Source organism: Apodemus sylvaticus, chromosome 8 (assembly GCF_947179515.1).
Source record: "Apodemus sylvaticus chromosome 8, mApoSyl1.1, whole genome shotgun sequence".
NCBI lineage: Eukaryota > Metazoa > Chordata > Mammalia > Rodentia > Muridae > Apodemus > Apodemus sylvaticus.
In genome coordinates, this window is record NC_067479.1 from 70,980,483 (window position 1) to 70,995,394 (window position 14,912).

At 43.5% G+C, this 14,912-nt stretch overlaps 2 protein-coding genes and 1 long non-coding RNA gene across 13 annotated transcripts in view; 1 reads left to right on the forward strand and 2 right to left on the reverse strand.

The window, feature by feature from the left end:
• The window catches only part of Mphosph8 (M-phase phosphoprotein 8), a 29,814-nt gene extending 28,167 nt beyond the window's left edge, over positions 1 to 1,647 (reverse strand). For all 5 annotated transcript variants that reach the window (XR_007979282.1, XM_052191364.1, XM_052191362.1 and 2 more), the window contains exon 1: positions 1,350 to 1,647. Coding sequence is in view for 4 of the 5 variants with exons in the window: in XM_052191364.1 (XP_052047324.1) it covers positions 1,350 to 1,565 (216 nt within the window). In the remaining variant the exon portion in view is untranslated. The remainder of the gene's footprint in view (positions 1 to 1,349) is intronic.
• A 651-nt stretch (positions 1,648 to 2,298) lies between these two features.
• LOC127691487 (uncharacterized) lies at positions 2,299 to 12,007 on the forward strand. 4 transcript variants are annotated; one of them, XR_007979284.1, is made up of 4 exons: positions 2,309 to 2,392; positions 4,273 to 4,536; positions 6,414 to 6,478; positions 11,398 to 12,007. It is a non-coding gene; the product is annotated as an uncharacterized LOC127691487 (long non-coding RNA). The 4 variants fall into 4 exon arrangements; XR_007979283.1 differs by lacking the exon at positions 11,398 to 12,007 and adding an exon at positions 9,772 to 11,010; XR_007979285.1 differs by lacking the exon at positions 11,398 to 12,007 and adding an exon at positions 8,662 to 9,070.
• The window catches only part of Parp4 (poly(ADP-ribose) polymerase family member 4), a 97,896-nt gene continuing 91,915 nt past the window's right edge, over positions 8,932 to 14,912 (reverse strand). For 3 of the 4 annotated variants that reach the window (XM_052191354.1, XM_052191353.1, XM_052191355.1), the window contains 2 exons: positions 12,723 to 12,867; positions 8,932 to 9,480 (listed from right to left, as the gene is read on the reverse strand). In XM_052191354.1, the coding sequence (XP_052047314.1) occupies positions 9,288 to 9,480; positions 12,723 to 12,867 (338 nt within the window). In that variant the 3' untranslated portion in view covers positions 8,932 to 9,287. Of the gene's footprint in view, positions 9,481 to 12,539; positions 12,650 to 12,722; positions 12,868 to 14,912 lie in introns of all 4 variants that reach the window. The other variant, XR_007979281.1, reaches the window with a different exon arrangement.

The following is a 14,912-nucleotide window of genomic DNA, read 5'->3' on the forward strand; positions in this document are numbered from 1 at the left end:
TAATCCCAGCACTTGGGAGGCAGAGGCAGGTGGATTTTTGAGTTCGAGGCCAGTCTGGTCTACAGAGCAAGTTCCAGGACAGCCAGGGCTACACAGAGAAACCCTGTCACGAAAAACAAAACAAATAAACAAACAAAAAGCCAGCCTGGTTTACACAGAGAAACCTTGTCTCAAAAACAAAACAAAAAAAGGAGTTCTCAGAGAAAAGAACCACTTTAAAGAAATCTCTACCATCAAGCCAACACAGCACAGGGTAAACAGCAGTCCATTTAACAAAAAGTTTGTCAAAGGATTAAAAAGTGACAGATGAAAATTGGCATATGGCAGATAACAAATGACAGAAAATACAACAGAAACAATGATTCCTATCTACAGCCCTTGCCTTCTCCTTTCTCCAAATTCACATTTCATTTACTTACTTAATAAGCTCAGAGCTGGGGAATAGAGCTCTGCAGTAAAGCTCTTGCCTAGCATTCATGAGATTCAGGGTCCAGTCCTCAGTATCAGATAACAACAAAAAATCTGCCCAAGCAGATTACGTATCAGTGATTCAATCACTAATATAGACCACATCCTCTGATTAAAAGAGCCCACAATCTAAAGCAGAAAAGACAAATGTAGAGATAAAAGACAATGACTTAAATAGAGGTCTCCACAAAGTGTAAGGAAAGAAATGAGAAAGCACCTTTTTATGCAGGGCTCGGGTAAGGGAAGGAGGGGGAAAGGTATCACAAACAGATGGATCCCGAGCCTTGGAAGTACAGACTAAGACTTTCTCCCGGGGACGACAGTCGCGGCAAGGAGGATGTTAAGTGCCCAAGCATGATGTGTGAAGATTTTCCTTTCAAGCTTACTGTAAATCTCAGGGGTACAATCACAAAACGCGCAGAAAAGGGAAACCTTTACCCTCCCGAGCACTCGGTGCGACTGGGGTTTAATTGTGAAGACCAATGGGAACTCCTGAATTCAAGCCAAGGAGCATTTTCTACTTTCAGAGAACACTGGAACAACGGTGTGCAGAGCGGACTATGCCGACTCGTGTGGTTTCTTTCCTCCGGTCCTCCCTAACGGAAGGCAGCAGCCCTGCCCGTAAACCCAAACGCCGGAGGCCACAGACGGCTCCCGCCAGCTGCCTTGCATCCTACGACTGACTCCCAACATTCCATGTCACTGCTTCGCCTCTTCTGCCGAAACAACACTTAGAACTTCCCTACGCATCCATCCTCCTCGGACTGCCGCCGGGGTCCTTCCCAGGGTGTCAGCGTCCTCCCAGGCGGTCCGGCGTCCCACTCGGATTCTCCCCCCCACCGTCCCCGCCCCGGCCCTCCGGTCGCGCAGCCCCCACATACTCCCTCGCACTTCATGTCCAGGATCTTCTCCACCTCGAAAACATCCTCCCCATCCTCCTCGCTGTCCCCAACGGCCACCGTTCCTTTGGTGGCTGCGCCCTTCTCTTCGCCCGCTGCTCCAACTCCTTCGGCCTCGGGAGACCGGCCAGTGCTGTCTGGAGCTGACATAACTCGCGCGGCCACACTCATGCTATCCTCAGCCGCCGCCGCCGCCATCACCGACGCTGTGCAAACCAACGCGAAAAACCGCCGGCGACGCACTGCGAGACAGCTCCGCGCGCCCGCCGCTCCGCCCTAATCCGCTTCAGCGGCGTGACTCGACCCGTGAGGGAAGCCAGCCAATTGTGGGCGCCGAGCCCCGGATTGACACACAGAGCGGCCAATCAAGCAAAGGCGCGCTCCCCAGCCCCCTGGGGAGTTCACGGGAAGTGGATGGGCGGGTCGAAGGGCTCTCGGGGAGGAGCGCTGCCTCGGGGAAGAGCGGAAGGGGTGCCCACGGGGGAGAATGTGCGAGGACCGCCCCTCGCACATAACCTCTCAGACCTGAGGAGTCGTGTTGTTTGGATAGTCGGAGGGAGACCTTGAGGGTTCTGAGAAAAGGACCCCGAGTGTTAACGAGACCCGCCTCTGCGGAACGACTGCCCGGGAATTCTTTCACGGTTTTGGCTAGCTTATATGGCGTCAGTGGTCGAATCAATTACATAGAGCCTATAGGGAGATTTCATTTTAATGAGTAGCGTTTAAAGACAGAGAATGGGGACCCGGAGGTGGCTCAGCAGATTACGGCACTGGTCGCCAAATATGAGGACCTGAGTTTAATTTCCAAGGACCCACATAGCGAGAGAATTCCCTCAATAAGTATTATCTTCTGGCAGGAGAGCACGCGCATGCGCGCGCACACGGAGCGGGGGGGGGGGGGCGGCGAGAGAGGGAGGGAGGGAGGGAGATAAGAATATGAAATGAGAAGATGGCATGTCCAGTAACTCAAGCCTGTAATTCCAGCACTGAAGAGGCTGTTACTGGAGGATTTTGAGGAATTCAAGGTCAGTCTACACGCAAGACACTGTATCAAGTAAATAATAATGTATCGGATTTACCTGTTGGGTTTTGAAAGTAGTTCAGTGATAGAGCGTTTGCCAGGCAGGTGAAGGAAGGTTGGAGACTTGGTCCCAGTACCTGAGTAAAAGTTGGTTCTCTCCTTGAAAGATAGAGCTCAGGTTGCCTGGCTTGGTCCAGTTTGGGGCTATATTTAAGTAATTGGATCATTCATACTTGATAAACCAAGCCAAAACCATGTATGTGTTTGTTCCCAAGTTCCCTTGCTTCTTATTCAACTGAAAATATCAGAAGCAGGTGCAGGATTGACGCAAGAAAAACTTGATTAATATTGATGCTACAAAAGCTTCACTAAGAAGCTTGCCTCTGATATTACTGGGAAATAAGTAGTATAATTACCTGGTTTATTACAAAGTCTAGGAAAGACATTTTTGTGCCAATATTGAAGTTTTGGGTTGCTGAGAAAGTTTCTGTGAATGTTTGTGCACTAAGATTGACCTCCAATTAAACGCCGTTCCCACAACCGAAGGAGACAACCCTAACTTATAACCAGCCAGTCATTAAGCCTATCTCTTATTTAAAAAAAACATGCCTCGGGCAGTGGTAACCTTTAGTCCCAGCACTTGGGAGGCAGAGGCAGGCAGATTTCTGAGTTCGAGGCCAGCCTGGTCTACAGAGTGAGTTCCAGGACAGCCAAGGCTACACAGAGAAACCCTGTCTCGAAAAACCAAAAACAAGCAAACAAACAAAAAACAAAAAAAACAACCATGCCTCTAGAGGCAGCTCAATGGCTAAGCACCAAGTTACAACTATCATTAAGTCTTAGACTGCCATTAAATCTCCTGTGTTCTTGTCAGGAAAAGCATAATTCTGCCCGTAGGTAGGCAAGATGACCCTGGATAACAACTATTTGAAAAGAACAACACTGGTATATATACTTAGAAATAATTCTGGCAATATCCTTGCTGTGCAAATCTTATATCTGCCTGAGTAACCAGACTTTCAGTCTCCTGGCTCTGTTAAAATTATTCCAAGAGTAACCTGGATCTGGGACCTGAAAGAGATTTCAGAATAATAGCTTATGTAGAATGTATAAGCTGAAAATGAATGTAAGTTAGAAAAATCTGTTCACAACTGGCTTCTCTTTGAGCCTTATCCAGAGCCAGATTCATGGTATTATTAAAGAGCTTTCTCCTTTATTAATCTAAGTGTGTGGAGTTAATTTTCACCAGAGAGACATTCTAACTTTAAAACAGGTCACATTCCTATAACCCCAGCCTTCTAAAGGCTGAGGTAGGAGAGTGAAGACTTCAAAGCCAGACTGGTTTAAAAAACACCTTTAGCTAAATAAATACACAGTTATCAGATATAGAGGGAAGACAACATAGATATATCACACACATCAGAGAATGATATAATGAAGTGATTTGTGCAGATTATGAATAACTGACAATTGTTCTATGGTCATACAATACTGCTAGGAAAAATCACTTAAGAAAATATTTTTGTGGCGTTACTTCTAGCCTCCCTCTTGTGTCCCGGAATGTATGTGCCTTATCTCAGCTGGTCTGCCAGAGACTCCCTGAGTGCAAACTGTGGTAGCCCATGCAGACCCCATTTGTACTCCAACAAGATGAAAGAAATGTGAACCAGCAAAAATTCACCTACCTGCAGGCACAAGTGCCCATTGGTGGGAAAGGAACTGCTTAAAGAAAGGAGATATTTCACAGAACAGTATGGCAGATGATAAAAAAAACTGCAGTTTTCCTTAAAGAAGTTAGGGGTGAACAATATGTCTGGTATTGAAGAGGTAAACAAGTTTACAAACCAAGGAACAGTGATTCATTTTAACATCTGGAAAGTTCAGGCATCGCTGGCAGCAGACACCTTTACCACAGGCCACGCTGAGACAAGGCAGCAGACAGAAGTGCTTCCCAGCATCCTCAACCAACATGGTGCAGATGGTCTAAGTTAAGGAGACGGGCTGAAGCTCTGCACAAGCAATTTGTGGACAGAAAAGCACTGCTTGTTCCTGGAGAGGATGACAAGGATGAAGTTCCAGATCTGGTGGAGAATTTTGATGAAGCTTCCAAGAACAAGGCAGACTGAACTGAAGCAACTTCTGGAGAAGGTGACACTTGCAGAGGTTACAGGAGCTGCTATTTTAATATCATGACTGCCTCTTAAAAGTCCCTTGTTTATGGATCTAATAAAATCTAGATCTCTAATATTTTTAAGTCCCAAGGCCCCTAGACACTGCAGTTCTTTTTCAGCTTTTTCTTATACCTAATTCATTCTTTGCAGAGAATTAAGCTGAAAAGCTCTGGGAATGAAATTTGGAAAGGTTAATTTAAAAAAAATGGGGGGGGGGGAATGGTGGTGCATGCCTTTAGTCCCAGCACTTGGGAGGCAGAGGCAAGTGGATTTCTGAGTTCGAGGCCAGCCTGGTCTACAAAATGAGTTCCAGGACAGCCAGGGTTATATGGAGAAACCTTGTCTCGAAAAAAAAATTTTTTTTCTTGCTTTTAATTTCAAGTTAGTAACAAGCCTGTTGGAGTGAACTTTTTGTTTTCTGGCAATGTATTATGATGTCTCTTGGATTCAAACAGACTGGAATTTTTGCTGGACCTCGTGCCAGAGTTAATAATCTGATGACCTCTTCTGGCCTACAGGGACAAACATGCATGCAAAACATAATAAAAATGAAATTCATAAAAGGAAAGATGAGCGGGGGCTGATAAATCCAGAATATGAACTGATTGAACAGCTAACATTGTTTCTTCACATCATAAGACAGAAATGAAAGAGACTTGAGATTTATAAAAATATGGTAACATGTTTATTGTTTGAGACAGGGTCTTGCTATGTAGCTCAGGCTGGCCTGGAACAACTTACTTCATAACCTGGGCTAGCTTCAAACTCATGGCAATCCTTCTGCCTTTAGATTCCAAATGCTAGGACTATAGGTACTTACCACTGTGCCTTGTCTTTGTTGGGGTCTTCAAGTCATAAAATATCTGTCTTAGATAACAATCTAATGAAATAAGCATGAATATTACAAATAAATATTATTATTATTAGTGATAGTAGTAGTAGTAAATATTATTATTGTGGGCATGTCCATGATATGTGTGAGGGCACGAGACAACTTTGTGGAGCCACTTAATTCCATCTTCGTGTGGGTTCCGGAACACAAGTCTCCAGGCTTTCAAGCTTTTACTCATTGAGCTATCTCACAGGCCTGTGTGATCTTCCATTCATCCATATCCCAATCTTCAGCCAAGGAAGAGCCCAAGCCTCATTTCTGCAGCAGGCTCCTATTGTACGTACACGCTGATGGCTCTGCCTCTTGTGTTGGTATCTCAGTCACCAAGATGATCACAGAAAGAGGGTGACTGGAGGATGAACCACAGCCTTGCAGGCACCCCAGAGGTCCAGCCTCTGACAGACCGAACCTTGAACAGAAAGCAGTGTAGGAGGGTATTGTTGGTTGGAAACAGAAAGTAGTGTAGGAGTGTTGATTGTCAAGTAAAAGTTATTTTTAGAGTAAAACAAGTTCCTCATACCAAAACCAAGGTCTGATCTCCAAATTCCTTGAAGGAATTTCTCACCCTTGCGATCTTGGTCCTTACTGTGCACTGTCTGCAGTACTCAGTACAAAGCATTTCATGTGTGCCGAGACTCTCTTGTGACTAAAGCCCTGCAAAGGCTGTGAGGCTCCCTCAGAAGAGCTCTGTAGATCACAGAGAATTGGCATTGTAGTCACCGTTTCTACAATGATCTCTTCCAGGTCTAAGCACACAACTAATTCATTCTGTGTTTACCCTAGATATGATGACTCTCCTAATTTTCCTCCCTCTACATTCCTGAATGTCTTCCCTGTCCTAACAAGTGACAGCTGGCCTAGCTTGGGGACCCGTGACTTCTGGAGTGCTTACCACTTTCTTATGTGCTGCAACTAAACTTTACTCTGCATATTTGTTCTTGGTGGTTTTTTGTTCCTTTTAGATTCCCAACCAAAGGAAGTCCAACTCTACCATGACAGGCTATTCCAGCAGAAATCACTGAAAAAGGTAAGGGTTGCAGTGGGAACAGAGATCCTGTACTGCATAAAGGAGAGGTAAACAAGAGGAAGTCTTGGGCTTCAGGTGAATATTAACGGGGTGTGAATACCCACAAGACAGGATTTATGTTTTGAAGTGCTTTATACTGTGTATAAAGGGTTTTATACAAAGGGCTGGAGGAATGGCCTGAAGTGTGAGTTCTGTTGACTTTTCCCTTGTATGACAAATACCTTAGGGAAACTATTAAAAGAAAAAAGGTCAGGTCAGGTGGGAGTGGCCCCATACTAAAAATTCCAGCACTTGGGAGGCAGAGGCAGGTTCTCTATATGAATTTGAGGCCAGCCTGGTCTGCAGAGCGAGTTCTAGGATGGCCAAGGCTACAAGGAAAAACAGAAAAGGGGCTGGTGAAATGGCTCACTGGTTCCAGAGGTCTTGAATTCAATTCCCAGCAACCACATGGTGGCTCACAACCATCTGTAACAGGATCCAATGCCCTCCTCTGGTATGTAGGAAGGCATTTCACTCATATACATTTTTTTAATTTTAAATTTTTAAATTTTTTTAAAAAATATTTTAAAAGGTTTTATTTTGGCCCATTATTTAAGATATTTCCAATTACTTAATTTCTCTTTTGTTATTCTTTACATTTTAGGCCCTTTCTTGTAGTGAGAATTCTGAAATTTTGGTTTCTTTTAAAAAACACAGAAATATATGTTTTCGTTTTAATCCCAGGTGTGGGATTAAAACAGCTGACTATGGTTTGCTTTAGGGGAGGCATGGCTTTGCCAGTTGCGGCTAGTTTCTGTGACTGGGTGATGTTTGGAATCTTGGAAATTTTTCAGAGGGGACATAAATGCTAGAGCTTTGATAGGCAGGGTTGGTGATTGGAGATTGGTTATTCAGGAGGTTGGTTTTAGTTTGTTAGGAGTCATGCTTAAAGAGGAAACACAAGGAAAGAAATCAGAAGAGGGATCTCTCTCTTCTCTCCTCTATCCTTCTTCCCTATCTACTGATAGGAGGTGAAACCAGGTCGATAAAGGTGAAAAAGAAGAACCCACAAAGTAGTAAAGACCAGCTACAAGCAAAGAAGAAATTCCATTCAAGGATCTTTTCTCTCCCTTTCCCCTCTCCCTTCCTCTCCCCTTCTCTCCCCTCTATCCTTCCTTCTCTCCTATCTAATGATAGGGAGTGAAATGGGGCAGGGAGATAAAGGGTAGAAAAAAGAATCCACAAAGTGGTAAAGGCCAGCTACACTTTCCAACTGGAGAGAGCGTAATTCTGTGTTTCAAGCTACTTTAGATGATTCCTATGTGGTGGTTCAGGCATCAACTTGATACAGATTTGCTCCATCTGGTTTTCTATTTTAAGTGATGCTTTTAATTTGATTTAAAAGTTTGTTCATGGGGCTGGAGAAATGGTTCAGTGGTTAAGATTACTGACTGCTCTTCCAGAGGTTCTGAGTTCAATTCCCAGCAATCACATGGTGGCTTACAACCATCTGTAATGACATCTGATGCCCTTTTCTGCTGTGTCTGAAGATAGCTACAGGGTACTCATATACATAAAATAAATAATTCTTTAAAATTTTTTTAAAAAATAAAAGTTTGTTCATTATGATGTCAAATATATCCATACTTCAAAGTCAAAGCTGGGGAACACTGTGCCTTGGAAACCTTCTTCTTTTCACCCTGGGAGGCAGGAAAGCTGAATATGGTTCAGTCCATGGTGAGACAAAGCATTATGGCAGAAAGCATGGGGCCTGGGAGAGCGGCTCGACTCTACCTCATGACAGGAAGTGGAAAGTAAAAGCAAGAATAAGAGACAATACATCCCACAGAGGTAAACCTCCACCAGCCCACAGAGGTAAACCTCCATCAGCCCACTGCTTTCAACCAGACCCTACCTCCTGCTCTCCAGCATTTTCCAACAAGGGCACCATATGAGAAATTCCTCAAACGATTAGGTCAGAGCCCCCACAATGCAACCACCTCCTGAAGTCTCATCTGTTGACTACCAAGCTCCCAATACGTGAGCCTATGAAGGATATTTCATAGCCAACCCAAATGTAACAAGAAACAAAGTAACTCAATATGGATCATAATTCCAAACATAAAATTCAAAACCTAGAAAATGTCTGGAAGGCGAAATAGCAGAAAACGTATCTGACTGTTGGTTTGTTGACTGATTTTTAGAATGTGACAACAAAACAAGACCCATGGAAGAATCTCTTGTGACACCAAGTATGGATTGGTGTATCTGCAGAAAGAAGAGCCATATGAGGAAACATGCATACCAAGTCACACTGCCTGGGGACTGGGGTCCTAGGACAGGCCTGGCTAGAACACAGCCAGTAGCCAAAGACCAATTCCTTTCTATCCTGCTCAATCCGCCAGCCTTCCACTAGACTCCAGAGGGAAGACACGGAGAGCCACCCCTCCCCATCAAGACACTGAGACAGCATATAATATTAGTTCTTATAGATTTTATTGTTGTTAAATGATTGATCAATTCTTTCCATTAATTTTATTTTAAAGGGGCTGATAGCTACACTTAAAATGGATTACATGTCATTAGTGGTACCTTTTACTATTTGATTATTTTCTACATAGAAATATGAGAAAGACAGCAGGGCAGTGGGGCACACATTTAATCCCAGCACTTGGAACGAAGAGGCAGGCAGATCCCTTGAGTGTGAGGCCAGCCTGCTCTACAGAGTGAGTTCCAGGACAGCCAGGGCTACAGAGAGAAACCCTGTCTTGGAAAAACAAAAACAAAACAACAAAATATGAGAAAGGCTTAAAATGTGATTTCATTGGCTTCAGCCTTGACTGTAGTGTAGAATTCGGTGAAGAGAAGTGTTGGCTTGGGGCTGAATTCCCAGTAGTTGCTTTGTGGCTGACTCCCAGTCTTTACCCAGCTCCAGTCGTTGGCAGATAGATGGATACTGTCCTTCTGTCCTTCTGGCCCATTCTCTTGCTTTCTTTATGTTCTCAAAAGCCCATGGAATATTCCTAGATTAAAAAAAGTTTCTATTGGTTCAAAATATGTGAAAGGCAATGTGGTATCAAATCTCTAACACTGTATTGAATAAAATGATTCTGTCAAACAATCAAGATTTTAATAAAAGCAAAATCTTGAGATCTCCATCTGCCATGGGGACTTTGAACTTAGTACATTTCTAGGTTTTTACCTGCCTCACTTCCCAGCTCCCAGTGTGCACAACAGCCTTCCCCTTGCTCTCTTGGGAGAACTACAGCCTTTTCTAGTTTCTTTATATTTGTTTCCTGTTGTTCCTTTTCTAGTGTCCCTGAGGTCCCTGTTTTGATGTTCATCTGCTGTCTGGGAGTTTTCAAATTGTTCCAGATACTTGAAGAACACCTGAAATTCAGCTGTAAAAACCTACATCCCAGCCCTTCCCTTACACCAAAGTTTTAAAGTGTAACTTACTACTGTGTGTGTGTGTGTGTGTGTGTGTGTGTGTGTGTGTGTGTGTGTGTGTGAAGCCTGTGTGAGAAAGCTGTGAACTTATAGTAATCTATGGATTGGGCAGAGGACAGAATGTTCTTCCCAGCAGGTAGCTGTGCTGGATAGTTTCATGTTAACTCAACACAAGTCAAAGTCATCAGAGATGAAGAAACCTCAATTAATAAAATGCCTCCATAAAATCAGGCTATAGGCCAGCCTGAGGAGCAAGCCATTAAGCAGCATCTCTCTGCATCACGGCCCCTGCCTCAGCCCTGCCTCCAGGTTCCCACCCTGCTTCAGTTCTGGCTCTGACTTCTTCCAATGATGAACTGTGAAAGAATATGCAAAATAAACTTTTCTCCCCAAGTAGCTTTGGCCATGGTGTTTATTACAGCAATAGTAACCCTGACTAAGACAGTGGTCTTCTAGAAAGAATTGTCTAAACTATAATCAGTGAATGCATGCAGGAGATTGGTCTGGTGCTGCTTGTATTCAAATGCTAGATTCTATACTCCCAGCTCTGGTTGTTCCAAGATGAACAGATCCTCAAGTACACCAGATTTTGTTGTGTAAACCTTGCCCTCCAAGTTATCCAAGATTGGTTAATAAAGATGCCTACAGCTTATACCCTGGGCAGAAGCGGTAGGCAGAGCGGAGGGTTCCCTGGGCCTGAGGCTGGAAGCACAAGGAGGAGAGAGGAGGAAAAGCCACCATGGAGCAGGTGGATCATGAGCACATGGGCCAGCCTGATGGTGTGTGTGTGTGGGAACATGGCAGGTATCTTGGGGTTACTGACAGGAAAGTAGACAAAATACCATAGAGGATTGATAACTGCCCAGATCTACTGTTTTAAGGCTTATTATAAATATAAATGTTTTATGTCACTTATTTTGGAATGAAATGATTTAAGGTGGTGTAGAAAACCCCAAATAATATTTATCACAACAAATGCACCCGAACCAAGGAAATGCCATGCCCTGGCATGTTCACATTATCTTGGGGGAAGGACAAAGGCCTGGGAGGAGTCTTCTTGGCTCTTTTCACATGACCAAAGATGATAAGACAGAACACCAGTATATTCCCTGCCTAAGTTAATTGTGAATCATAATTTAATAATAAAAATGAGAAGGGCTTTGTTTGTTTTGAAGGCAGGGTTCTTTTTGTAGCCCTGACTGTTCTAGAACTTGTACTGTAGATAATGTTGGCCTCAGATTCAAAGATCCACTTCCCTCTGCCTCCTGAGTAGTGGGATTAAAGATATGGGACACTACTGCTTGGCTTGTTGTCTTAAGGTTTTCATTGCTGGTGAAGAGACACCAGGCAAACATGGTGCTGGAAGAGCCAAGAGTTCTACATTTTGATCTGAAGGCAGCTAGGAAGAGGCTCTCTCTAAGACCTGTGTAGGATATCAGACATTTGAGTTCATGAGTAATGTGGTGATTTAAATATGCTTGGCTCAGCAGAAGTGGCAGTAGGAGCTGTGCCCTTGTTGGAGGAGTTCATCACTGTGGGAATTGGCTTTGAGGTCCTATGCTCAAGTTCTACTTAGTACAGAAGAAAGCCTCCTCTTGGCTGCCTGTGGAAGACAGTCTCCTTCTGGATGCCTTTGGATCGAGATGTAGACCTCTCAGCATCTTCTCCAGCACTATGCCTGCCTGCACACTGCCATGCTCCCTGCCATGATGATAATGGACTGAACCTTTGCAACTGTAAGCCAGCCCCAATTAAATGTTGTCCCTTATAAGAGTTGTCTTATATAACAATAAAACTCTAAGACAGCCTGTGTGCTGCCATGCTTCCTACCATGATGATAATAGACTAAACCTCTGAAACTCTAAGCCAGCCCAAACTAAACGCTGTCCTTTATAAGAGTTGCCATGGTCATGGTGTCTTTTCACAGCAATAGAAACCCTAACTAAAACAGGCAAACTCTCTTTATTATATATCTTGCTGTCAGTAACTTGCTATGTAGACCAGGCTGGCCTCAAACTCAGAGATTTCACCTGTGCACCACTATTCCAGGAAGAATGTTTTAATGTATTTTATTTAATACTTTGACAGTTTTTTCCTGTTGTTTTGTTTTGGGACAGGGTCCTACTGTGTAGCCTAGCCTGGCCCATAAATTAAGATTTTCATTTGTAACCCTCTTCAGTGGTGAGATTACAGGAATATGCCACCCTGACTTGGTTGATACTTTGATTTATTCTCTGTGTGTGTGTGTGTTGCTTAGGACCGCAGGACTGAGTCAGGTCCCAGTGCACACTAGGCAAGTGCTCTTATCACTAAGGTGGAGTCCCAGCTTCATGACTTTAAGCACTTAGACACGGGCACACGGTTCCCATTTGCATTCTTGCTGCAGACCACACAGTTTTTTGGAACAGACCAACAATCATAATGCAGCTCTTCTAAATGCACTGATGAGCAACATACTCTAGTGAGGAGAACCCCCAAAAGCTATGTTCTGGCATCAACATGCACATGCTTTCTAAGATTTGTTCCCATGCAGTCGAGGTAAAAAATCCCATGTCAGTCATCCTGCTACAAGAACCTTGGAGCAAGCTGTAACCTGTGAACAGATTCTCCCTTAAGATTATCATTTACAAACCAGGCATGATGGCACAGCCGGCAATCACAGCATTTGGGAGGCGGGAAGACTGCTACACAACTGAAGTTGGTCTCATTGACATAGCAAGTTCCAAATCAGCCTGTGTGAGCCTGTCTCAAAAACAAAATACAAGGGGGAAAATTCCAAACTTTAAAAACATTTCTTATTAGGACAATAAAGCACCTAGAAATGAAGGCGTCATCCATCTTTCTCAGAGATTTGTCAACCATTCTTTCTTGTTCCAATTCTTGTTCCAACTCAGTATAAAGAAACTGCAGTACAAGCAAAGTAGCAATCAGGTCCAGGAGACGCTCTCTCCCTTTTGTACCTAAAAAAAACCACAGGTCTCCTTTACTTCCTGTAGTGGTCTGAAAGAAGTGCCCCCCTCCCCCCGCAGGCTCATTTGTGTATTTGAACACTTGGTCCCCAGGTGGTGTTGCTATTTGAGAGGTTTGGATGGTCCAGGACAAGGAATCTTACTTGAGGAAGAAGTTCACTAGTGGTGGCACTTGTGAGTTTATAGCCTCCTTCTTCTCTGTGACACAATGTGAACAACCACTGTCCTGCTCAAGCTAGCTGCTATGCCATTCCACCAATGTGGGTTCTAACAGTCTGGAGCCACAAGCCAAAATCAGCTTTCTTCCTTAAGTTGTTTCTGATATTTACACAGAGGATTTCTATGACAACCAGGTGTGTACAGAAAAAAAAAAACTGTCTCAAAAAAAAAAAAAGCAAAAAAGGTTAAAAAAAGAAAAATAAAAAGAAAGGAAGGAAGAGAAAGGGAAATTCAGTACAATACCCAATGAAATTTTATTCAGACATGAACCAGGCATGATGGCTCATTCCTGAATCCCAGCACTTGGGAAGGTTGATGCAGGTGGATTGCCATGAGTTTGAAACAGCCTGAGCTACAAAGAGCACAACAAAAAAGTAATTAACTAAATCCTTCTGTGCCTTACAGGTCTACTACTGAAGAATTACACTGGTACTAGGATTCGTGTGGTTACTCATGCCTGTAGTCCCAGCACCTGGGAGGCTAAGGCAGGAAGATGGCCATGAGTTCAGGAGGAGCAACATAGTGCATTCTAGACCTGCCTGGGCTACAGAACCAGACCCTGTCTGTAAACAAAGCAAAGTACCTAACTGAATTATACCACAGTTAAATCTATGAGGACCACTGTCTTACTGTGGAGTCAGGCGTGCTTTATATCAGGTGATGGCCAAAGGCATGCCACATGGAAACTATACATTAATGTTGCTTTTTTAACTGTTTTTGCATTGTTTTTTGTTTGCTTTTTTAAAGATTTATTTATTTTACGTACATAAGTACACTGTAGCTTTTTTCAGACACACCAGAAGAGGGCATCGAATCCCATTACAGATTGTTGTGTGCCACCATGTGGTTGCTGGGAAATGAACTCAGGATCTCAGGAAGAATAGTCAGTGCTCTTAACTGCTGAGCCATCCCTCTAACTCCTTTGGCTTGTTTTAAAGATTTAATCCTTTTCATCTTACATGTATGGATGCTTTGCCTGCATGTATATATGTGCACTACATGTGTGAAGTGTTTTTGGAGGCCCCACAGGAGGTCATCCCAGCCCCTGGGACTGGAAGATGCAGTTGTGAGATCCCATGGGAGCTGTTGGGAAAAACTCATGTCCTCTGTAAGAGCAGCAAGTGCTTTTAACTGCTGGGCTGTCTCTCTGCCCTTGTTTTGTTTTAACAGGGTCTTACTTTGTAGCTCAGGCTGTTTCAAACTCATGGCAATTCACCTGCATCAACCTTCCCAAGTGCTGGGATTCAGGAATGAGCCATCATGCCTGGTTCATGTCTGAATAAAATTTCATTGAGTATTGTACTGAATTTCCTTTTCTCTCTTTTTCTTTTTCTTTTTTAACCTTTTTTTGCTTTTTTTTTTTTTTGAGACAGGTTTTTTTTCTGTACACACCTGGTTGTCATAGAAATCCTCTGTAGATCAGACTGTCCTCAACTCAGAGATTTTCCTGATTCTCCTGCCTTCCAAGTGCTAGCATTAAAGGCATGTGCCACCATCACCTGACTGATCTTTCCTTATTCCTATGTTGACGGGCATCTAGATTAGTTTCGTATCTCAGATATTATGAACTATGCCACAATAAACATGGACAGAAGAGTATTTCTGTGATATGCTGACTTAGAATCTATCAGACATATGCCCAGGAGTGGTATAACTGACTTATAACGACTCAGCAACAGTATATGAAGGTTTGGCCTGCCCCATCCTCAGGGCTATTTGTTGTCTTCTTTCTCCAGTTTGTTGTGCATGTGAATGCAGGTGCTCTCATAAGCCAGAAGAGGTAGTTAGATCCCTTAGACCTGGAGTTAAATCCAAGA